The sequence below is a fragment of the Martes martes genome, assembly GCF_963455335.1.
Source record: "Martes martes genome assembly, chromosome: 12".
Taxonomy (NCBI): Eukaryota; Metazoa; Chordata; class Mammalia; order Carnivora; family Mustelidae; genus Martes; species Martes martes.
This window is the reverse complement of record NC_137900.1, coordinates 31,318,592-31,344,937: the sequence shown is the minus strand read 5'-3', so window position 1 is coordinate 31,344,937 and position 26,346 is coordinate 31,318,592. Positions and strand designations below refer to the sequence as shown.

At 36.0% G+C, this 26,346-nt stretch overlaps 1 protein-coding gene across 1 annotated transcript in view; it reads left to right on the top strand.

Annotated features, from left to right (window-relative positions):
* Positions 1 to 1,029: 1,029 nt before the first annotated feature.
* ZNF782 (zinc finger protein 782) overlaps positions 1,030 to 26,346 on the top strand; it is a 37,756-nt gene continuing 12,439 nt past the window's right edge. The window contains exons 1-3 of the mRNA XM_080819720.1: positions 1,030 to 1,141; positions 2,472 to 2,527; positions 7,234 to 7,360. Coding sequence (XP_080675846.1) covers positions 1,129 to 1,141; positions 2,472 to 2,527; positions 7,234 to 7,360 — 196 coding nt within the window. The 5' untranslated portion in view covers positions 1,030 to 1,128. The remainder of the gene's footprint in view (positions 1,142 to 2,471; positions 2,528 to 7,233; positions 7,361 to 26,346) is intronic.

Sequence of the window (26,346 nt, the reverse complement as noted above, 5' to 3'; positions counted from 1 at the left end):
CTGTCCTCAAGATCCTACTGTTTCTTGACAACAAAGATCTGTTTCTTGAGGGGACCCTGACTATTAGGTCCCCAAAACAACTTAGATCATAAAGTCCATGGGGACAGGGAATTTAATCTTTTATCTGATGTTGCTATCCCAGCATCTAGAATGTCTCTTGCACCACAGGTTTTCAATAAATGTTTCAATAAATGTTTCAATAAATGTTCAATAAATGTAGTGACTACTTTCCCTCCATTACTGATCTTTATGTTAAAGTCAATTATGAATGATTTAATATAGTTTGAACAGCATTTTTGTGCTTTTATTTGTAATTCCTTAAGGAATGACAAAGAATTATGTCAGCAAAAAAACAGCAAACTTGTTATGCACATGGAAGTCTGAGATAACTAACAAAAAATTTATTGAAAGAGAGAATTCATCATACATCCTACATACATCTACACCTGCAGCATCTGTCTTGACCCCCCAGTGGAAGCTCCACACTGGGCTCCAAGAGCACCAGGTCAGAGCTCACGGATCCGGTGGCTGTAAAGGGACAAGGTAGAAGTCCCAGGTTGAAAAACTGTAAAGATTATAATTTTACAGCTTTATCATTTCAATCCTAAATACCTCGTCGTCATGTCTTTTTTTTTTTTTACAAAATCATTTTTCCTACATAACTTCAAGGGTTTTTTTTTTTCACACTTCACCTAAGTTACCGTAATTTTAATATTTTCAATATCCGAACCATATTCAAGTTTCTTCATTGCCTCCAAATACCCTGAGGGGGAAATGTTATTTCAATAGGGATTCAGTAGAGGAGCACCCTTTACATTTGATAGAAGAATTCACATTTCACCGTTAATCTCTTCGGGCTCTGACAGAACCTGAGTGAGAGACTTTTAAGAACAGCAGTCTCTAGATTTCTAAAAAGTGGAAATGCCAAAAGAGTGACTTTAACAGTGGCCGCGGAGCTCTATGGGAAACGTAGTCCTGACTTTTTAGCTTCCCCGCATGGCACTCTGGGAAGGGAATTCGGGGCTCCTTCTGCGCAAGGGCAGCCATAGCTCCGCCTCCTCATTCGTCTAATCTGGACTGCAGGAAAGCGCTTTGAGCCAGCCCCCGGGTCTACTCAGAAAGTAAAGGATGCGTGCATGCGGTGAGAGTGCAGGGGAGCTCTGTGGGAGGGGCGCCCTTGTGTCTAGGGATGGGAGCAAGAAGTCTTTGAGATAGCCCTGGTAGACGCCTCGACCAGCCCTCTACCGACATTAGGCCGGTGGGAGTGTGGGGGGAGGTAGGGGGAGATCCCCGGCCCTCCGGCTCCGGTCGCGCAAGTGGGTCTGAGCCCAGTCTTGAGTAGGGGCTCCGTACGGTCCTGGGTGTGTAGGGACAGTGTGGTTTGGCACGCCTGCAGCCCGACTTAGCGTCGGTGGGAGGCAAAGTGCGTCTATAACGCTGATGGTGACCCTGAGTGCGGTGAGAGCCCGAGCACGGGAGCCAAAAAAGGCCCGGGTAAATTTCTAGCAGAGGCGATAGAAGGAACCTGGGTAAGATTCGGGTTTCTCATCTCAAAATTGTATTAATACGACTGTTCTAGGGGGTTGTTTTGAAACTTAGATCTAAGTCATCACTTTTAAAGTATTTAGACAAGTACCGGGCACTATGCATTGAGTAAATGACAACTGCTTTCATAGTTAGAAGACACTGTTGTTTTCATTGGACGGTTTATCATAACCTCACAACGACTTAAAATAAACAAACGGACAAAAATTAGAAAACAACCCAGGCTCAGCTTGGTGAAACGATGTGCCCAGGTCACAAGCTAGCAGTGAAGGAGTTTGGATTCACGGGTGGGTGTGCTTTACTTCCAATCTTAGGCATTGTCTAAATATCACACCTGCTTGAAACCAGCATCGCAGCGTTCACAGCACTAAGCAAAGTGGCCTGTCCCCAAATCCCCAAGGATATAAGGGAAGGTGAATGTAGATGAACTCCGATCATATGTCAGATATATTCTGTATTTTTAGTGTCTCTTCAGGTCCCTTGGGTCAGAAAGAGGTTCCTAGCCTGTTCAGTATTTTCAGGCTGTCCTTTAATTCTGATATTATCATGAATTCCAGGACTCTTGGTTTTGCTCCTAAAACGAGTTCTTAGGTCCCAATTATATTGTCTCATCCTTTGGTGTACGCTAATTCAACTAATCTGTTGCTTTGTGTTAGTCAGGAGGAAACATGTATTATTGTTAAATCTATCAAGAAAATTTTATGTTCGCTCAGTAAAAAAATTGCAGAATTAAGCCCACAATAATTTCAGAGTCACACAAAGACAAGTGGTACATGATCTTTCTCATTCCTTTTCAAGGTCCAGAGGGTCCCATGCCTATGGGGAGGATGATCCTCCAACTGGGTTGCTGAGATATGGGGAGGTGAGTGTAGGAGCTGTAAGACAGGCTAGATCTCGTGACCCCTATCTTCTTTCTGTCCCCTCAGCTGAACCACAGTTCTGTACACTCTCCCAAGATCCACAGAAAATGAACACACCTCAGGTGAGCTTTTCATTTATTCCCCACTTAGTACTGTAATGGATTTTTGAGGTTTAAAAGGATCCATGTATTAAATGAAAAAGGAGATCTAGAAATATGTCTTGAACAAAAATATACGCTGTTCGACTATCAGCTGTGATGTTTTCTTTCAGCTTTTGGTAGGTAACTTTTGTTAGAGTAGGGTTACATTCCATCCATGTACCAGGTTGCTAAGATTTCATGTTAGTCATGAATGTGCATTGAATTATCGATTGTCTCTTGTGTATGAATTGGAATAAAACTAAAGCTTATTTCCTTTCATCTGTGAGTACTGTAAACAGTATAACATATTTTCTAATATTGACTTAAATTCCTGTATGGAGCCTAGTTGCTAAAAGTGTGGTAAGTTGCTTCTTACATATTTTCCTCGGGCCTTTTGCTAATACTATAATCAGGGTTTATGTTTCTGTATCCACAAGTTGGATTAGACTATACTTTTTTGTTTTTCTGTCCAATTATGGTATCATGGTCATAGTCTTATGAATGTAAATGGAGAACTTTTCTGCTCCTTTTCTTTTCTAGCAATTTAGATGAGAAAGTTGTACAACATGAGGGTTTTTGTGAAATTTTTACATATAGATTTAGACCTTTAGAAGACTTTAGCATAAAGACTCTGGTGTTGACTTATCAGGCATAAGTCTATATTGCATTTGTATTTTTTTCTTTTATTTTCAGATTTATTTATTTGAGAGAGAGAGAGAAAACATGGGGTAGGGGCAGAGGGAGACGGAGAGAGAGAATCTCAAGAGGAGTACTTGCTCAGCACAGAGCCCAACACAGGGCTCGATCCCATGACACTGAGGTCATAACCGGATCTGAAATCAGGAGTCAGATGCTTAACTGACTGAGCCACCAAAGCGCCCCTGCGTTTTTTCTTAATATAATTTTTGACATTACATTTTCATAGAAAATTGTTCATTTTAGTTACATTTTTGAATGTATTTTCATGAGCTTGTTGATAGCATTCTATTAGTTTCAAAGTCTTTATCTGTTATATCAGTAATCCCTTTTTTTGATCAGCTTTTAAATTTTATTTTAGCCTAAAGGCTGCTAATCAGAAAAGGACAAAATACGTTCTACTTGGCCCAGTCTGAAACCCAGAATTTCAGGGTCTGAGTTTCTTAACATTCTGTTTAGGCAGTGAACTCTAAATATTGGGAATTGAGGGACATATACTGTTCCTATTTGTGCTCTCTACCTTTGCCTACCTACCTGTCAGCACCATTTGTTGACAAAAATATACTTCGTCCATTGAATTGTGTTGGCATCTCTGTGGGAAACCAATTCACAATGCATATAGGGTCTGTTTCTATTTTCTGTTCACTTCTGATGATCAGTGTAATCCATTTGCTAATACCAGACTATGTTGATGAGTGTCTCTTTACAGTAACTCTTAAAGTCAGATAATGTAAGTCTTTCAACTTTCTTCTTTTTTTAAATTGTTTTGGATAGTCTAGGTCCTTTGCTTCTTTATATAAAGTTTTGAAAATCTTGTCTGTCTCAAAGACACCTGCTGAGATTTTGATTTTGATTGCACTGAATCCATAGAATCTGTAGTGTAGAGAACAACTTGGGAAGGATTAATATCTTAATCGTAATGAATCTTCCAATTCATGAGTACAGTATCTCTCTCCATTCACTTAGGTGATATGGAGGGTGTTGAGAGTTTGGGGTTTGATATAAAAGGATAGTTTTGACTACTTTCCTGAAAAGGATAGTTTTCAGGAAGAACACTGTGTACTGTCTGAAGATACTAGACTAGAAGCAGGAACAATATAGGAGCCTGTTTCTATAATTCTAGCATGAAATGATGATCATAACGGTGTTAGTTACTTTGAAGTGGTCAAACTCTGGATGTAATTTAAGGTAAAGCCAACAATCTGAGAGTGTGTCTTTCTTTTCTACAGCCTTCTAAATAGATCGTGCTGTTAAATTTTCAACTTTTACCAATGTGATTAAAATAATCTCCATTTGGTTTTATAAGCTTTTCTTATGAATGAGTTGTGGAACATCTTTTTTTGTTTTGTAATTAATCTATATTTCTTTTTTTGTTGTTATCCCTTACCTATTTTTCTATTGATGTATTGATTTTAATTACTGTATCCACTATATCATTATAGCCCTTTCTCTGTGATATAAATTGCACAATTTCCCTAAAGTTTTTTGTAATTTTGCCTTACTCATGATTTTTTTTTGTCATAAAGGCATTTGATTTTTTTTTAAAGATTGTATTTATTTGAGAAAGAAAGAGACAGCACGTGCAAGAGAGAGAGAATGAGAGAGTGCACACGAACAAGGGTGAGGGGCAGAGGGAGAGGGAGAAGCAGGCTCCCCATTGAACAGGGAACCAGCTGTGGGCTCGATCCCAGGGTCCTGGGATCATGACCTGAACCAAAGGCAGATACAACCAACTGAGCCACCCACATACCCCAAGGCATTTGACTTTTATGTCAAATCTAGGAGTTTTTTCATTAATGTTCCTGGATTTTCAGTCATAATTGGGCATTTCCCACTCTAATGTAAAATAATTGTTCTGTGTAGTCTTCTGGAATTTGATTTTATTTTTTACAGTAGATCTTGAATACATTTTGATTTTTATCCTGCTCTGTGGTACAAGATAGTAGTCTTTTCCCAGGTGGCCATCTAGTTACCCTGTGACATTTTAGTGTCCAGACTTTCCTCATGCATTTGAATGATGTCACTTGTATTCAAATAGGAAATTTACTCTGCTAATCATTCTTCCTATTACACACTTGGTTCTAGGTCCTGTTCAGTTTAAGTTTGGATGTCTTTTTAGGCTCTCATCACTTCCCTGCTCAGGCCCACACTGTGTTCATATTAAGTTGTGGCCAACATTCTCCTGTTTTGCTTATCTAATACTTTCTTACCCTCTATCTTCCAGAATTTGTTCAAATTTTAGGGGTTTCTGCTGGGACATTTCTCTCTGTTCCTCTTTTGTCATACTTCTATATACTTGCTTCGTATTTTACCTGTGTTTTTAAAGGCAGGGAGGTAAATGTGTATGCTCAGTCTATTCCCTTGAACTAGACAAATCATGCTTTTAATTCTTTTTTCTTTTAATTTCCATTACTCTAATCTTTCCAGTTTTTCTAACATTTCAGAATTCTTTTCTCAGCCTTCATGGCTTTTCTTTTTCTACCTGCCTCTTAAATATTGCTATTCCCTTGAATTCTCTACTTAGTCTTTTTCGCTCCTGTTTCTCTGTCCTTTTTGAGTCATCTCTTTTTTTCGATGACTTCAGTTAGCCATCTTAAAAAAAAATCTCCTAATTCCTTATTTTCATTTTAGACCTCTGTCTGTTCCAAAATCATGCAACCAACGATGAAATAAAAAATTCCACCTATATTTTCAATAGGTATTTTGAGTGCAAACGAAGAACATCTGCCTCACAATGACCCAATCTCTGACTCGTACTTAATTCTTCCAGTCTCTGCAAATCGCATCCATATTTACCCAGTTGCTTGTGCAGCATCTCTGTAGATAGGTGCACAGGAAAATAATGAGCAGATTTTGTTTCCTGTAAGGATTAATTTCCCATTCTTTATCTTTGCTTTAATATAAGTCATCTCTTAAATTAGTTATTTCATTTTGCTGCTTAAGACATTGTCCACCTTTCATATAGAGCAATGGTTCCTAACTGGAGGTGATTTTGCACCCCAGGAGATGTTTGGCAGTGTTTGGAGATATTTTTGATTGTCATAACTGGGATGTTGCTGGCATCTAATCAGTAGAAGACAGACAGAAATATTGATAAATACACTAAAATACACACGACAGTTTTCCACAAAAATAGCATTATCTGGTCCACAGTGTCAGTAGTGCCAAGTTGAAGAAATCTTGTTCTTTTTTTTTTAATTGTTATTTTAGCCACCATAAAATATATCATTAGTTTGATTTTTTTGATATTTAAACTTTATTTTTTCAGTGTTCCAAGTTTCATTGTTTATACATCATATGCAATGCTCCATGTAATGTGTGCCCTCCTTAATTCCCACCACCAGGCTTACCCAGCCTCCTACCCCTCCCCCTCCAAAATCCTCAGTTTGTTTCTCAGAGTCCACAGTCTCTCGTGGTTTACATTGTTAGTTTTTGATGCAGTGTTCTAAGAGTCATCGTTTATGTACAACACCTAGTGTATTGCATAAATACATATTGTACATAAACAAAGAAATCCTGTTCTAAAGCATTGCTCCTGAAATATGAATCTGGTGGTGTGTAAATACTTCCCCAGTTTCACATGTATTCTCTTCATTAGTTCTCTATTACCCCAGCAGAGATCTCCAGACTGGTATGTGTAGACTCTACAAGTGCTCAGCATAATCTGTTGGTGTATGGGAAATGCAGACAGGAATCCTATTTATAATAACTTTACCTTAAAAAATAAGGCACTAGTTTTTTTATTATATTAAGTGGCAATATATGTATATAAATTAAAAGTAAATATAAATAAATCAGAGCATGAGAATTTTTTTTTAACTAATCGTGAGTATATCCCTGAAATATAAGACAGAGTTGAGCCATGATAGTCATCCTTCATAGCATTTTGTTTTAAACTCTAAACAGTAAACACAGTAAAACTTAGTTTCCAGAAATTTTTTTCCGTGTGCCTGATCCTGGCCCTCAGATTGATCAGATATGTGCTGTTGCAGGCAACAGTGTCATTCAAGGACGTGACTGTGGAGTTCACCCAGGAGGAGTGGCGACAGATGGACTCTGCTCAGAGGACCCTGTACAGAGATGTGATGCTGGAGAACTATAGCCACCTCGTCTCAGTGGGTGAGCAGACCTTACCACCCTTTTGACTGCATGTTCTAGTTTTCTTTTTTCTTTTTAAAATGTTAATCACTCTTGTTGAGGTGTGTTTAATAGAAAATAAAACTCGGGATTTTTCAATGAGTTTTGAAAAATTATATAGTAGATTTTTATCATCAAACTCATAATTTGGAATGTTTCCATCACCCCTAAAAGATTCTTATACCCCTTTGCAGTGAGTCCCCTGCGCCCATCCCTCTCTCTTATCTCACTTACACGCTTTCTAATGCAAGCACTTTGCCTCTTCTCAGATTTTGTATAAATAGAATCATAAAGTATATACTCTTTTTTGTCTGGCTTCTTTCACTTAGCATAAATGCTTTTGAGCCTCATGGATGTGTGTGTCTTCCTTTCAGTTGATAGATCCAGGATCTTTCTTCCAGTCTGGGGCTATTATGGATAAAGCTGCTATGAACATTTATACAAGTCTTTGTATCAACATGTTTTAATTTCCCTTGTGTAAATACCTAGGAGTGGGTTTGCTGGGTCTTCTACTAAGTTTATATGTAACTTCGTAAGAAACTGCCAAATGTTTCCAGGTTGGCTCTACTGTTTTTCATGCCCATGAGCAATGTCTGAGGGTTCTCATTGCTCTTTGATTACCAACATTTGGTTTGGTAAGCCTTACTATTTTTAACCATTCTACTTAGGATCTAGTTATATCTTACAGTGTTTTAATTTGTATTTCCCTGATGATTAACTATATGGAACCTCTTTTTATGTGCTTTTTTTTTTTTTTAACCAATAATAATCTCCTTTATTGGAGGGATCACATTTTCAAATCCATTTTTTTAGTTTAGTTTTTTGGGCTTTTTCATCTCAGAAGTTCAGACCTCTATCTAATACATGTTTTACAAACATTTTTCCTCTATCTTTGTCTTGCCTTTTTAAGAAGAAAATGTTTTCCAGTTATTACTATTTTACACAAGCTTTTGAAGAAACTTTTTAACGATGATAATTGGCACAATTTTATTCTTCAAAAGTTTTCCCCAGGGCTTATATCTTACATAACTGTAATATAACAATGCTAGTAAATAGGCATTGGTACAGTGTGTATGAATAGCTCTATGCCATTTTATCTCATGTGGAGATTTGTGTAAAGACCACAACAATCAAGATATAGAACTGTCTTATAACCCCAAAGAGTTCTTTCATGCTACCTCTTTATAATCATACCCTCCCCTCTCCTACACTATCCCTAATCTCTACCAACTACTAATCCACTCTTCATCTACCTAGTATTCCACTGTATGAATATAACATTCATTTAGCCATTCATCTGTTGGAAGACATTTTATTATAAATAAAAATGCTGTGAACATTCATGTTCAAGTTTTTGTGTAAACATAAATTATTATTCTCTAGAATAAACGCCTAGGAGTATGATTGGGGTTATATGGTATGTTTCACTCTTTAAGAAATTGCCAAACTGTTTTTCAGAATGGCTGCACCATTTTGCATTTCTACCAGCAGTATATGAGAAATCTAGTTACTCCCTATTTTTCCTAGTATTTGGTGTGATAACTATTTTTTTAAATAGTGGTTGTAATGGGTATATAGTGTAGCTCAACATGGTCTTAATTTGCATCTCCTTAATGGCTAAGGATGTTAAATATTTAGTTTTAGTTTTTGTTTGTCCTGGAAACTTGATCTCTCCTTCTATTCTAAATGACAGCCTTATTGGATAAAGTATTCTTGACTGCATATTGTTCCCATTTAACACGTTGAATACATCATGCCTCTGCTTTCTGTCCTGCCAGGTCTCTGTGGATTGGTCTGACGCCAGCCTTTATGTCTGCCCTTGTAGGTTAAGGACCTTTTTTTCCTGAGCTTCTTTCAGAATTCTCTCTTTATCCTTGTATTTTGCAAATTTCGCTATGTTATGTCATAGTGTTGACCTGTTTTTGTTGATTTGGAGGGGAGTTCCCTGTGCCTCTTAGACTTGAATGCCTCTTTCCTTCCCCAGAAGAAGGAACTTCTCAGCTATAATTTGTTCAAATAAACCATCCACCCCTTCCTCCCTGCTCTTCTTCTTCTGGGACTCCTATGATACAGATACTATTTTGCTTTATGGAATCTCTGAGTTCTGTCTACATTCATGATCTAGTAGTTTTCTTTCCCTCTCCAGCTTCATTATTTCCATAATTGTATCTTCTTTATCACCTGTTTCCTCCTCTGCTGCTTCAGTCCTGGTAGTGATTTTATCCAATCTGTTTTGCATCTCAGTTACAGAATCTTTTATTTCTGCTAGGCTTGTTTTTCGGTCTCTTATCTCTGCAGTAAGGGTTTCCTCTGGTGTCCTCTGTGCTTTTTTCAAGTCCAGCTAGTAGTCTTATGACTGTTGATCTAAATACTTGTTCAGATATCTTGCTTTGAGCAAGTCCCTTGTTGTGATGTCTTCCTGACCTTTCTTTTGGGGAGAGTTCCTCCATCTTGTCATTTTGGCCAAGTTTCTATCTTTTGCATGTTATGAAAGCTTGTTATGTTTCCTGCACCTCAGAGTAATGCTATATTAGGAAGAGATCATACAGCATGTAGGGCCTGGCAGCTCAGGAAGTGTTTCTGGTGTACGCTGTGTGCACTCTGCTGTTGTGTTTTGGCTATTCTTTCCCACTGGTCCATCCCCTGCAGAGTTCCTCCTGCTTGCAGTGGGAAGTGTTTGGACCTTGATCTAGGTGTGTTTTGATTTGTTTGTTGAAAAAAAGTCTGATCCTAAAAAAGAGAAAAGGAAATAGAACGATAACACCAACAAGAAAACCCAGACAGACAATAAGAAAAACTATAAGCCTGATTCAAAAAGGGAAAGGGAAAAAAATGAAAGAAAAAAGGAAGCCTGACCCAAAATTTAAAAAAAAGAAAAAGAAGAAGAAAAAAGAAAGAAATCTTAGATTAGTAATTTCTTTTTTCTTTCTATTAGGTGCACTTAATGCTAGAAACTCTTCTCTGAGTACTGCTTAACTGCATTATACAAATTTATTTTCATTTAAAGATATTTTCAGTATTTCGCTTGTGACTTATTTGATGCATTATTTAGAAGTATGCTGGTTAATTTCCAAATATTTAGGAATACTCCTGCTGTCTGACTGTACTTGATTTCCTATCTACTTCTGGCGTAATGTGAGAACATATTGTTTTAACTTGTACACATTTAAATTTGTTAAAATATGGTATGTGACCTAGAATGTGTTCTGTTTTGGTGAATGTTTCATGTATACTTTAGGCGAATGTATATTCTTCTGTTGTTGGAATAGCTTAATATATGTGAATAGGTCCAAGTTGGGCGCTAGTGATGTTCAAGTCATCTATATCCTTAGTAATCTGCCTTCCTAATCTATCAGTGTTGACAGAGTAGAGTTTAACGCTCCAAATCTAATAGTGAGTTTTGTCTATTTCTTTTCTGTTTTATCAGTTTTTGCCTCATATATTTTCAAGCTCTGTTTTTAGATACATAAATACCTAGAACTGTTATGTCTTCTTATAGAGTCAACCCCTTATCCACCTCTTGTCAGTAGGTAATGCCCTGGTAATATGTGTGATGTTTGGTAATATTCTATGTTTTGAAGTGTGCTTTCTCTGAAGTTAATACAGTTCAATTTTTTTTCTTTGATAAGTGTTAGCATGATATATTTTTCTTTATCTTTTACTTTTTAACCTGAGTCTTTACATATAAAGTGTGTTTCTTATAGTCAGCATAGAGTTCCCTTCTACCTTTTTTTTTTTTTATCCTATCTGACAGCCTCTTTTATTTGGTATTTTTAGACCATTCACGTTTGTGGTGACTAATTGATGTAGTTGGATTAAATTTTTTGTAACTTTTCTAGTCATTGAATTTGGTCGTTGGTTTCCCCACCAATTCCTTTTTCCTTTTTGCCTTCTTTGCTTAAGAACATTTTATATGAATCCATTTTATTCTTCCTCTTGATGTATCATTTATACTTCTTTTTAAAATCTTTATAGTGGTTGCTTGTTATTGACATTATACATTTTTAAAAATAATCTGTGTCCATTCTACAACACCATAACCATACCACTTAACATATAGTGCACATATTTTATACAGAGTTAGGTTCTGAGATCACTAGCCAATCTCTTTCCTTTGTTATACTGTCCAAAGTCTTCATATGTTTGCTTTATATATTATATCTAGGATTTCATATGGATTTAAGGGGAGGGACAGAGTGATGTCTAACTAATTGTGTCTGGAACCATCAGCCTCTGAAATTTTCACACTTAAGAATTGCCTTTAAATTTAGTGTGATTTTTAAGTATGGGAAATATTTATGTAGTTCAAAAACCCAAACTGTGTTAAAAGGTATATTCAGAGTTTTCTAATTTCCATTCTTGTCCCCTGTGTTCATTTCCCTCCTGTCCTACTTTTATTGCTTTCTGATTTTTCTTCCAGTGTTTCCTTTTTGCAAATATAAGTAATTACATAATTCCTGTCTCCCTTTCTTTCTCCCACACACTATTCTGCTTCTCTCTTTTTGACTTTATACTGATTACTCATTATTTGTGTGTAAGCTCTTATCTATATTTTGAATGCATGGTCTTCACTTGTGGGTGGATGCAAACCAAGTTTATTAACCAGTCAATGATGAACATTTGGGTTTTTATATTTTACTGTTATTACTAGCAACGCTATAATGAGTAACCTTGTGCATATATTATTTTCTAACTGTGCGAGTATAGCTTTAAGATAAATTCCTAGAGATGAGATTGTTGGGGAAAAGCTAATGTATCTGAAATATTTTAGGGCCCCAAATTTATATTTCTTAAAAATAAATGTGATTGTATTACTATTTTACTTAGAACACTCACTGGCTATTGATTGCTTAAAAATTTCAGAATATGGCTTCAAGAAAATATATTCTCTTGATTCTCTTCCACATCTTGTACTATGTACCCTCTTGTTTTCTTTGTTGCAACGTTACTGATCTGTTTTTAGGACCTGGTGCTCACTGTTTTCTTTTCTTACAAGGATCTTGGTACTTGCTTTTATCTCTGTTTGGAATGCTTATATTTCCTTATTTCAGTTACTCCTACACTTCCCTTATTTTCTCAAGACTCATTTTATCTTAACATTTCTTTTTCTTTGAGTTTGAAAACTTTCATAAAAATAGTAAATGATCCAGTGAACGCCTCCCCACCCAGCTTCAATAAATAGCACACATTTTTTTATGGAAAATTTATTGAGCTCCCTGATGTCAAGTATTGCTGTTAGAAATACTGCATTGTATGTTTTTGATTCCTTGTGCTTACCAAATTTGCAGATTTACATTTGTTTATGTAATTTAATTGTAATTTGCCCAAGAATGCTGAGCTTCCTGAAAGGAAACATTCTGTATTTTGTTCATAATTACTTTTCTAGTACTTAGTCAAGTACTTGACTGAGTGTTCAGACTATCCTAGGAAAAGGCTGTGCTATTAATAGTTGGAGAATTGCACAGGTGTCCCCAAATAGGGAGTATTAAGTAAATAGTTATATTTTAATTCTATTTCTTCAAGATCACATACTGTAATCTATAAAAGAAGGAGATACACTAGAAGATATAAATTAAGGATTTGTTTTAGTGACTTATACACAATTTGTACAAGCTAAAGGAGTGCTAAGAGAAATTTAGAGCACTAAATGTTTACATTAAAAAAGAGAAAATGTCTCAAATCAGTAGTGTATATAATTTCACATAAGAAAGTATGAAACAGCACAGTAAACCAACTTCAGCACAAGAAAAACTCAGTGAAAATCAATGAAATTGGAAACAGAAAAACAATAAAGAAAAACCAGTGATAGAAGATGATGAAAAGAATAATAAAACAAACCTCTAATAACAGTGAATGAGATAAAAGAACACAAATGGTCAATATGACAAATAAAATAAGGATATAAAAAACAGAACACCGACAGACTCCAAAATTAGAATAAGAGAATATTGTAGAGAACTCTATACACATAAATCTCACAAGTTAGATAAAATGGACTAATTAGTAGGAAAGGAAAAATACCACAACGAACCCAACAATGATAATTTAAATAGTCCTATAACCATTAAAGAAATTGATTTTGTAATTTAAATACACAAGAAAGAAAAGGACCAGATATTTTTGCTAGAGAATTATTCCAACCATTCAAAGAAAAATAAACACAATTTCCATACAATCTCTTCCAGAAAATAGAAAAGGAGAGAACAATTTCAAACTAATTTTATGAGGTCAGCATTATTCTGATGTGGATACTAAGACAAAGATAGTACAAAACTATAGACCAATTTCTCTCATGGAAGAGATATAAAACTACTTTTAAAATATTAGCAAATGGAATTTAGCAATAAATAAAAAGGATTATGTGACATGACCAAGTAAGGGTTATTCCAAGTTTGCAAGGCTGATTCAGTGTTCAAAAATCAGTCAATGTGGTCTACCACACTAGTGGGTAAATAAGAAAAACTGCAGAATTACAGCAGTAGATACAAAAAATATTTTTTGACAAAATTCAACATCCATTCATAAGAAATACTCTCTGAAAACTAGAAGTAGAGGAGAGCTTCCTCAAGCTGATGAAGAATGTCTGTAAAAGACCTCCTGCTGAATAGTGTCATCTGGTGAAAGACTGGATGCTTTCTAAGATTGGAAACAAGGCAAATATATCTGCTCTCACTACTCCCAAGAAAGTTTACCAAGGTCCCAGCATAAAAGAACATATAAAAATATTCTATAAACGAGCAACTGATAATAAGAAAACAAAGTAAAATACAATGCCATTTACCACGACTGAAAATAATGAAATACTAAGGTATAAATTAAAAAAACTTGTACAGGGCTTTTATGCTATATAACCCTGATGAAAACTATATAACTATATATAAACTATATAACCCTGATGAAAAAAATCAAAGTTCTAAATCAGTGTATATAGTTTGTTTAGGGATTGCAACACAGTAAAGATATTAACTCTTCAGAATAGGTAACTGATACATTAAATGTATATAAAACTATATAACCCTGATGAAAAAAAATCAAAGTTCTAAATCAGTGTATATAGTTTGTTTGGGGATTGCAACACAGTAAAGATATTAATTCTTCTTAACTGATACCTTAAATGTAAATGTTAAGCCAAGCAAGATTTAAAAAAACACAACAGCATTATTCCAAATTTATATGTGAAACCAAAGTAACCAGAACAGATAAAATAATGATTAACAAGAAATATAATGTGGGAAGCATCACTATATGAATTAAAGAACCCAGAAATTGACCCATGAAAATACAGCTAACTGATTTTTGAGAAAGGATAAGACAGTTCAATGGGAGAAAAATAATGGTACAGAGCAAATGGATATCCACAGGCAAAAGTAAAAATATATATATATCAACTTAGACATAACTATATAGAAATTAACTCAAAATGTACTGTAAATTTAAATGTAAATGTAAAATGACATAATGTTTAAAATTTGGAGAACATTTTTAGACCGAAAACTTGGTGAAGCATTCTTAGATATAACAACAAAAACACTGATAAAAATTGAACTTCATCAAAATTTAAAATTTAGACCTTGGAAAAACCTTATACAGAGGATGAGAAGACAAGTCACTGATAAGTGTGAAAATGTGCAAATCATATATTTGACAAAGAACTCATTATAAACTCACAAAATTCAACAGTGAAACAAAAAATTAAACAATGTGAAGGAAGGAGGGGAACACTTCCAAAATCATTTTATGAGACCAGCATTACTCTAATACCAAAACCAGACAAAAACACCCCAAGAAGGAAAATTAGAGGCCAGTATCCTTGATGAAATGTATGCAGAGTCCTCAACAAAATGTTAGCAAACTAAATTCATCAATACACTGAAAAATCACATAGCATGATCAAGGGGTATTTATTCCAGAGATGCAAGGATGGGAATGGTTCAATATCTGCAAATCAATCATTAAGATATATCACATTAACAAAATGAAGGATATAAAAATCATGTAATTATATTAGTATGCAGAAAAAGCATCTGACAAAACTCAACATGCACTTATGATAACAATTCTCAACGAAATGGGTACAGAGGGAATGTATCTAAACATAATGAAGGCCACCTATGACAAGTCCACAGTTAACATCATACTGAATGGTGAAAAGCTGAAAGTTTTTCCTCTAAGATTAGAAACAAGGATGCCTACTCTCACCATTTTTATTTAAAACCTCTTGCAGGTCCTAGCCATAGCAGTTTGGCTAGAAGAAGAAATAAAAGGCACCCAAATTGGTTAGGAAGAAGTAAAACTGTCACTATTTGCAGATGACATGAAACTATACACAGAAAAGCCTAAAGACTCTGGAAAAACTAATACCTCAATTCAATAAAGCTGCAGAATATAAAAAATCACTATGTAGAAATCTGTTGTGTTTCTGTACACAAATCCGCTATCAGAAGGGGGAAAAAATCAGTTACAATAAAATTTTAAAAAAAGAATAAAATACCTAGGAATAAATTTAACCAAGGAGGTGAAAGACACACCATACACGGACAACAAAAAGACATTGTACACTAACAACAATAAGACATTGATGCAAAAATTGATGAGAAATAAATGGAAAGATATTCTTTGCTTATGGAATGGAAGAATCGATATTGTTAAATAGCCCACACTACCCAAAGCAGTCTGCAGATTCAGTGCACTTTCTATCAAAATTCCAATGACCTTTTTCACAGAACTAGAAGAAACAGTTCTAAAATTTGTATGGAACCACAAAAGACCCCAAATCGCCAAAGCAGTCTTGAGAAAGAACAAAGCTAGAGGCATCACATAACATTTGACTTTGAAAACCAGAGAGGCCAAATTTCCTGAGTTCTTACAATCAGTGGAACTTAACACCTAAAACATTAAAAATCAGTGGCCGAACATCTGGGAGAGCAGGGGGATCAGAGGAAACTGAGTCCCCACCCAAACAGCCCTGCAGTGATATAGCGTAGGAGCAGTGGTTTGAAAATAGCCTGAGGTATATCAGATGGAGATTTATTTACTAATCTCAGAGCCTGTGCTGGTGGGACAGGGATCATTCAGTGACTTCTCCAGGAATAAAGGAGTTGGCAGGCACCATTTCCCTCCCCCATCCCACCCCCAGCATAGCAACCTGTGGGAACCAGCACAGTGCCAACACTCACTATCTAACTTGCTAACAGTGCCCACTTCACTCCCATTCCCCTGTGGACATGTGACTTCCAGCAAGGCCTCAGCACCAGCTCTATTCCCACAGAGGACCCTCCCAAACCTTTTGTTAACACTGTGCATCCTACCTTCAACCTCCACAGTCTGTGCTTCTGTGGATCCACCTCCCTCCAATACACTCCTGGCCATAGCCCATCCAAAGTACTGTGACAGGACTGGCAGAATGTAAGCAACCACAGCAACAGGGAGGAAGACAACCACATACTGGGGGAAGATACCTGGTCTGACTACAGGTCCCACCTACCAAGGAAAACTTCTCAGGGGACAAAACAGGGAAAGTGTCCTGCACTTCAGTACTATTGCATCTCTGGCAAATAACTGGTCTGACTCTCATCAAGCCCAAGGCAGCCCCAAAGTGATCACTATCACCACGGCAACTAAACCCTGCCTACAACAAGTAGAGAGACATTGAAGACAACTGTCCAAGGAAAAAGTGCCTCAGCCACAAAAGAAAACACAAGCAACACACATAGGAGACACCTCTGGAGTACTAGGTTCTCGTTACCAAGGGACACTCCATGGCATGGCACTACAGAATCTCTTTTTCATAAGGCAACTACTTTTAAGGGCAGGAAATGCAGCTGACTTTCCTAACACATATAAACTACACAGAAAGTTAGTCAAAATGAGGACACAGACGCATATGCCTTAAATGAGAAGACAGGACAAAGTCACAGCAGGAGACATAAGCAAAATGAAGATAATTAATATGCCTGATAGAGAAATTAAAATAATGCTCATAAAATTACTCAAAGGATTTGATAAAAGAGCAGAGGACCTAAGAGCTACCTTAACAAAGAGGTAGAAAACATACAAAAGAACCAATCAAAGAAGAACTCAATAAATGAAATTAAAAATCACTAGAAGGAATGAAGTAGACTAAAGGAGGCAGAAGAATGGATGAGCAACCTGGAGGAAGGCAATCAAACTGAACAGATGAGAGAGAAAAAACTAATACAAAATGAAAATAGATTTGGGGAACTCGGCAACACCTTGAAGCATACTAACACTCCCGCTATATGGATACTCTATACTTCTATAGAGTATATATACTCTATAAAAGTATACTCCTATAAGAGACTTATTTCAGAACTAAAGACATGGGGCACCTGGGTAACTCAGTTAGGCATCTACCTTCAGCTCAGGTCACGATCCCAGAGTCCTGGGATCGACGCCTGCATCAGACTCCAAGCCCACTTCTCCATCTTCCTCTGCCTGCCAGTCCCCCTGCTTGTGCACTCATGCTCCTTCACAGGTGGTCTCTCTCCCTCTCTGTCAAATAAGTGAATAAAATCTTTAAGAAAAAAAGAACTAAAGACACATGTAGATTGAAAGCGAAGGGATGGAGAAGTATTTATCACACAAATGGATATGAAAAGAAAGCTGAGGTAGAAATACTTATTTGGACAAAATAGACTATTTACTTAGTACATGGATAGTCAATATATACTATTGTATTTGTCTTTTTAGCTTATATTTAAATTATAGTTAGTTAATATACAGAATATTAGTTTCATGTGTATGATATAGTGATTTACCATTTCCATACAACACCTGATACTCATCACAACAAATGCACTTCCTAGACCCCATCACCTATTTAACCAATCTCTCCACCCATATCCATTCTGGTAACCAGTAAGAAAAGAGATTTTTTTTTTTAAGATTTTATTTATGTGTCAGAGAGAGAGAGAAAGAGAACAAGCAGGGGGAGCAGCAGGCAGAGGGGGAAGTAGGCTTCCCACTAAGCAAGGAACCCAGTGCGGTACTCAATCCCAGGACCATGACCTGAGCCAAAGGCAGATGCTTAACCGAGTCACCTAGAAAGAAAGAAAAAAGATTTTAAAACAAAAACTGTAACAGGACACAAAGGACGTAATATAATTTAAAAGGGAACAACCCAATAAGAATTTATAACAATATGCACCAACACAGAAGCACCCAAATACATAAAGCTCATAATAATAAACATAAAGTAATTGGTGTAGTAATACAATAATATTAGGGGACTTTAATACTCCAGTTACATCAATGAATAGATCAAACAGAAAATCAACAAGTGGCTTTAAATGACACATCAGCCAGATGGATCTGACATATAGTCAGAACATTCCACCCTAAAACGGCAGAGTACACATTCTTTTCAAGTGCACATGAAACATTCTCCCAGAATAGATCACATATTAGGACATAAAACAAACCTCAACAAATTAAAAAAGACTAAAGTCACACCATGTCTTTTCTGATCATGGTACTTTGAAAATCAAACAGCAGAAAGAGTCTGGAAAGAGAAAAACTACATGGAAGTTAAGTGACATGCTACTAAACAATGAGTATGTCAACCAAGAAATCAAGGAGGAAAACAAAAAATACATGGAAACAAACAAAAATATAATTATAACAGTCCAAAATCTCCAGGACAAAGCAAAAGTGGTTCTGAGAGGTGAGTTTATTAACAATACAGACCCACCTCAAGAAGCAAGAAAAATCTCAAAAAAATACACTTCCACCTAAAGCAGCGAGAAAAAGAACAAATGAAACCCCAAACCAGTAAAAGGAAGGAAATAAATATTAGAGCAGAAATAAACTTAATAGAAACTAAAAACAAAAAACAAAACAAAACAAAAAAACCCAGTAGAACAGATCAATAAAACCCAGAGCTGGTTCTTTGAAAAAATGAACAAAATTGATAAACCTTTATACAGGTTCATCAAAAGAGAGAGAGAGAACTCAAATAAACAAAATCAGACATGAAAGAGGAGAAATACATCCAACACCACAAAAACTTAAGCATTTGGGCAGACCTATTACCAGCAGTGAAATTGAATCAGCAATCAAAAAAACAACAAACAAAAGTCCAGGGACAGATGGCTTCACAGGCAAATTTTACCAAACATTTAAAGAAGAGTTAATCCCTATTCTTTAAAAAAGGAGTGGGGGGACTTCCAAATTCATTGCAAGAGGCCAGCATTTGCCCTACACCAAAAACAAAGACTACACATAAGAAAGAGAAAATAAGATCTGAAGTATGATATAGATGCAAAAAACCTGGACAAAATATTAGCAAATCAAATCAAACAATACATTAAAAAATCATCCACCACAATCAAGTGGGATTTATTCCTGGGTTTCAAGGGTAGCTCAGTATTCACAAATCAATCAATGTGATACATCCCATCAATATGGGAAAGGACATAAACTGTAGGAACATTTCAATAGATGCAGAAAAAGCATTTGACAAGATACAACATCCATTCGTGATTAAAAAAAAAAAAACTGTAACAAAGTAGATTTAGAGGGAACATACCTCAAAATAATAAAGGCCATATATGAAACATTCACAGCTAATAACATCATTCTCAATGGGGAAAAACTAAGAGCTTTTCTCCCAAGGTTAGGAACAAGACAAGAATGTCCACTCTCACCACTTTTATTCAACATACTACTGGAACTCTTAGCGACAGCAACAAAGCAAAAAAAAGGAATAAGAGGCATCCAAATTCGTAAGGAAAAAGTAAAACTTCAACTATTGGCAGATTACATGACTCTATATATAGAAAACCGAAAATCTCAAACCAAAAAAAACCTGCTAAAACTGATAAACGAATACAGTAATAAATAAATATACAGAAATCCATTGCATTTCTATACCCTAATAATGAAATAGCAGAAAGAGAAATTAAGCAAACAATCTCATTTATAATTGCACCAAAAAGAATAAAATACATAGGAATAAACTTAACCCTGGATGTGAAAAGACCTATACTATGAAAACTATAAAACATTTATGAAGGAAATTGAAGAGGACACAAACAAATGCAAAGATATTCCATGTTCATGGTCTGAAAGAAAAAAATACTGTTAAAATATACATACTACCCAAAACAATCTACGGATTTAATATTATCCCTACCAAAACACCAAGCATTTTTCACAGAACTAGAATGATCCTAATGTTTGTATGGAACCATAAAAGACCCCAAATAGCCAAAGCAGTGTTGAAAAAGTAGAACAAAACTGGAGATATCACAATTCTAGATACCAAGTTATATTACGTGATGCTGTAGTAATCAAAACAGTATGATACAGGCACAAAAATAGACACATAGATCAATAGAGAATATTGAGCCCAGAAATGAACCCACATTAACATGGTCAGTTAATGTTCAACAAAAGCAAGAACATGCAATGGAAAAAAGACAATCTCTTCAACAAATGATGCTGCAAAAAATAGACAGCAATATGCAAAAGAATGAAACTGGACCATTTTCACCATACACAATAATACTTCAGATGACTTAAGGATCTAGACGTGAGACTTGAAACCATAAAAATCCTGGAAGAGAACACGGGCAGTAATTTCTTTGACATTGGCCATAGCAACATCTTTCCAGATAGGTCTCCTGAGACAAGGGAAATAAAAGTAAAAATAAACTTGGGACTACATCAAAATAAAAAGTTTCTGCACAACAAATGAAAAAAATCAATAAAACTAAAAGGCAACCTACTGAATGGGAGAAGGTATTTGCAAATGATAGGGCTGATAAAGGGTTAGTCTCCAAAATCTATAAAGAACTTATAAAACTCAATACCCAAAAAACAATCCAATTAAAAAATGGGCAGAAGGGGCACCTGGGTGGCTCAGTAGGTTGAGCCTCTGCCTTTGGCTCGGGTCATGATCCCAGGGTCCTGGGATCGAGTCCTGCATCGGGCTCTCTGCTCCACAGGGAGCCTGCTTCCCCCTCTCTCTCTCTGCCTGCCCCTCTGCCTGCTTGTGATCTCTGTCTGTCAAGTAAATAAATTAAAAAAAAAAAATGGACAGAAGACTTGAACAGACATTTCCCCAAAGAAGACATCCAGATAGCCAACAGACACATAAAAAGATGCTCAACATGACTGATCATCAGGGAAATGCAAATCAAAACCACAATGTGATGTCAGAATGGCTAAAATCCAAAACAATAGATACAACAAGTGTTGACAAGGATGTGGAGAAAAAGAAATACTCTTGCACTATGGGTAAAATGCAAACTGGTACAGCCACTGTAGAAAACAGTATGGAGGTTTCTTAAAAATTTAACTACAAAGTTAAAAATAGGACCAAACTGGGGCGCCTGGGTGGCTCAGTGGGTTAAAGCCTCTGCCTTCGGCTCAGGTCATGATCTCAGGGTCCTGGGATCGAGCCCCGCATCGGGCTCTCTGCTCAGCAGGGAGCCTGCTTCTCCCTCTCTCTGTGCCTGCCTCTCTGCCCACTTGTGATCTCTCTCTGTCAAATAAATAAATAAAAAATCTTAAAAAAAAAAAAATAGGACCAAACTACTGGGGATTTACTCACCAAGTACAAAAACACTAATTCAAAGGGATACATGCATCCATATGTTTAGTGAAGCATTATTTACAATAGCCGAGATATAGAAGCACCCCAAGTGTCCATAAATAGAGGAAGTTGTGGTGTATACATACAGTGGAATATTACTTGGCCATGAAAATGAAATCTTGCCATTTGCAACACACAGATGGAACTAGAGCATAATGCTAATAAGTGAAATAAGTCAGAAAAGGACAAATACAGAGATCACTACCATGTGGAATTGAAGAAAAAAATAAATGAACAACAAAATAAAAGAGAAACCAAAAAACATACTCTCAACTGATGGTTAAGAGAGGGGTGGTGGGTGGGGCTATGGGTGAAATAGGTGAAGGGGATTAAGAGTACACTCCTCTTGATGAGCATTGAGCAGTGGACAGATTGGTGAAGCATTTTGTGCTCCTGAGACTAATATAACATTGTATATTAGCTATACAGGAATTAAAAGTTTAAAAACTTTTTCACTGTTATAGTATTTGCTAAAGGCAAACTGTTATCTGTGATTACAATTTCCTGAAAGCTCAGATGATGGTTAGAATGCTCAGATGATGGTTAGCTGCGAAGTTCTTTTATAAGTATATGTTTCCTCAGCATAATGCTATTACACACTTAATAGACTACAGTATAGTGTAAGCATAACATGCATCGTGAGACCAAAAAATTCATGTAATTTGCTGTAATGTAGTATTCATTTTATTGTGATGGCCTGGAGCTGTACTTGAAATATCTCTGCGTTATACATGAATAGGTCTAAACAGAGAAGCTAGCAGCAATAAAAAGTGGGTGATTTCAATATTCCACTTACAATGATGGAAAGAAAGTCTAGACATAAAAATTAATAAAGAAACAGCTGATTTGAACCTGATAGACCAATTAGATATAACAGACAAATATAGAACCTTCCATCCATCAGAAGCAAACATAATTTTCTCAAGCACACACATTATTCTCCAGGAGAAAAATCATGTTAGGTTTAAAAAAAAAAATCTTAACAAATTTTAGAAGATTGAAATCATTCTGAACTATAAATCAACAACAACAAGAAAATAGGAAAATTTTTAAAATGTGGAAACTAAACAACACAGTTAAATATTGGGTCAGAAAAGAAATGGAAAGATAATGTAAAAACTATCTTGAATCAAGCAAAAGCAAAAATACAACATGCTAAAAAGTATAAGATGCAGCAAAAGCTGTAGTAAGAGGGAAGTTTGTAGCAATAATGCCTATATTAGGAAATAAAAAACATCAAATAAACACCTTTATGTCTCAGAGAACTAGAAAAACAAGACCTGAGCCCAAAAGGCAGGAAATAATAAAGTTTAGAGCAGATAAATGGGGAAAATAGGCAGCCAAATATACTTTATCTGTTAGGGCTGTCATTCAGAACAGAAGGAAAGATAGTTTCCAAGACAAACAGCACATACTGGGTCACAAATCAGGATTCAACCAGTACAAAAAGGTTGAGAGCATACCATGCATATTTTTGGACCACAATGCTATGAAACTTGAGGTCAACCACAAGAAAAAACTTGAAGGAACATAAATACGTGGACATTAAAGAACATTCTACTAAAGAATGGGTCAACCAGGAAATTAAGGGAGAATTTTAAAAATACATGGGAGGAAATGAAAATAAAAATACACTTTCTAAACCCATTGGGATGCAGCAAAGGCAGTCCGAAGAGGGAAGTGTATACCAATATAGGCCTTCCTCAAGAAACCAGAAAAGTCTCAAACACAAGACCTAACCTTACACCCAAAGATGCTGGAAAAATAAGAGGAAATATAGCCTAAATCCAGCAGGAGAAGGGAAATCATAAAGATTAGAGCAGAAATCAATGATACAGAAATTTAAAAAAAAAAAAAACTGTAGAAGAGATCAATGAAACAGCCGTTTCTTTGAAAGAATTAACAAAAATTGATAAACCCCTAGCCAGATTTATCAAAAAGAGAGACCCAAATAGATGAAATCATGAATGAAAGAGGAGAGATCACAACAAACACCAAAGAAATATGATTATAAGAGAATATTATGAGCAATTATATGCCAACAAATTAGGCAATCTGGAAGAAATGGATGCATTCCTAGAAACATATAAAATACCAAAACTGAAACAGGAAGAAATAGAAAACCTGAACAGACACATAACCAGCAATGAAATTGAAGCAGTAATCAAAAGACTCCCAACAAACAAATGTCCAGGGCTGGATGGCTACCTGGGGAATTCTATCAAACATTTAAAGAAAAATCAATACCCATTCTTTTGAAACTTTTCCAAAAAAATAGAAGTGAAAGGAAAATTTCCAAACTCATTCTATGAGGCCAGATCCCCAAAACAAAGACCTCACTAAAAAAGAGAATTATAGACCAATATCCCTGATGAACGTAGATGCCAAAATTCTCCAAAAGATACCAGCCAATAGGATCCAACAGTATATTAATAGGATTATTCACCAAGATCAAGTGGGATTTATTCCTGGGCTACAGGGGTGGTTCAACAGCCACAAGTCGATTAACATGATACAACATATTAACAAAACAAAGGATAAGAACCATGTGATCCTCTCAGTGCAGAAAAGCATTTGACTAAATACCGCATCCTTTTTGATAAAAAAAAACAGAAAAGTGGGGATAGAGGGAACATACCTCAGCATCATAAAAGCTTCATACAAAAGACTTACAACTAATATCATCCTCAGTGGGGAAAAACAGAGCTTTTACCCTAAGGTTAGGAACACGACTGGGATGTCCACTTGCGCTACTGTTGTTCAACGTATTACTAGAAGTCCTAGCTTCAGCAATCAGAAAACAAAAAGAAATAAGAGGCATTCAGATGAGCACAGAAGTCAAACTTTCACTCTTTGCAGACGTCATGATTCTCTATGTAAAAATCCCAAAGGACTCCACCAAAAAATTGCTAAAACTTATACAGGAATTCATCAAGGTCACAGTCTATAAAGTCAACACGCAGAAGTCTGTTGCATTTCTATACATCAACAATGAAGCAGCAGAAAGGAGTCAATCCCATTTACAGTGGTACCAAAAACTCAAAGGTATCTATCTAACCAAAGTGGTAAAAGAATTGTACTGTGAAAACTACAGAATACTTATGAAAGAAATTGAGGAATACACAAAGAAATGGAAAAACATTCCGTGCTAATAGATTGGAAGACCAAATATTTTTAAAATGTCTATACTACCGGGGCGCCAGAGTGGCTCAGGGGGTTAAAGCCTCTGCCTTCAGCTCAGGTCGTGATCCCAGCATTCTGGGCTCGAGCCCCGCATCGGGCTCTCTGCTCCGCTGAGAGCCTGCTTCCTCCTCTCTCTCTGCCTGCCTCTCTGCCTACTTGTAATCTCTGTCTGTCAAATAAATAAATAAATAAAATAAAATCTTTAAAAAAAAAAATCATTAAAATGTCTATACTACCTAAAGCAGTATACACATTCATTGCAATCCCTACCAAAATAACACCAGTATTTTTCACATATCCAGAAGAAACAATTCTGAAATTTACATGGAACCACAAAAACCACCAAATAGCCAACACAATGTTGAAAAAGCAGAACAAAACTGGAGGTATCACAATTCCAGATTTCATGTTATACTACACAAAACTGTAGTAATCAAAATAGTATGGTACAGGCAGAAAAAATATATAGACACATAGATCAATAGAACAGACAGCAAACCCAGAAATGAGTCCGCAACTACATGGTCAAACAATGTTAATGTTCAACAAAGAGGTAAGAATATCCAGTGGGAAAAAGACAGTCTTGTCAACAAATGGTATTGGGAAAACAAATGGTGTTGGGAAAATAGATGCAGAAGAATGAAACTGGACCACTTTCTTACACCGTACACAAAAATAAATTCAAAGTGACAAAGGACCTAAATGTGAAACAGGAATCCATCAAAATCCTAGAGAGGAATACAGGTATCGACCTCTTTGACCTCAGCCACAGCAAGTTCTTACTAGACATGTCTCCAGAGGCAAGGACAACAAAAGCAAAAATGAACTATTGGGAGTTCATCAAGACAAAAATCTTCTGCACAACAAAGCAAACAAACTAAAAGGCACCCTATGGAATGGAAGAAGGTATTTGCAAATGACATATCAGTATCCAAAAGCTAAAAAGAACTTACCAAACTCAACACCCAAAAAATTAAAAATCAAGTCCAAAAAAATCGAAAGAAGACATGAATAGACATTTCTTCAAGAAGACATACAAATGGCTAACAGACACATGAAAAAAATGTTCAAATACAAATCAAAACCACAAAGGGATAGCATCTCACCAGTCAGAATGACTAAAATTAACAACTCAGAAAAGAATGGATGCTGGCAAGGATATGGAGAA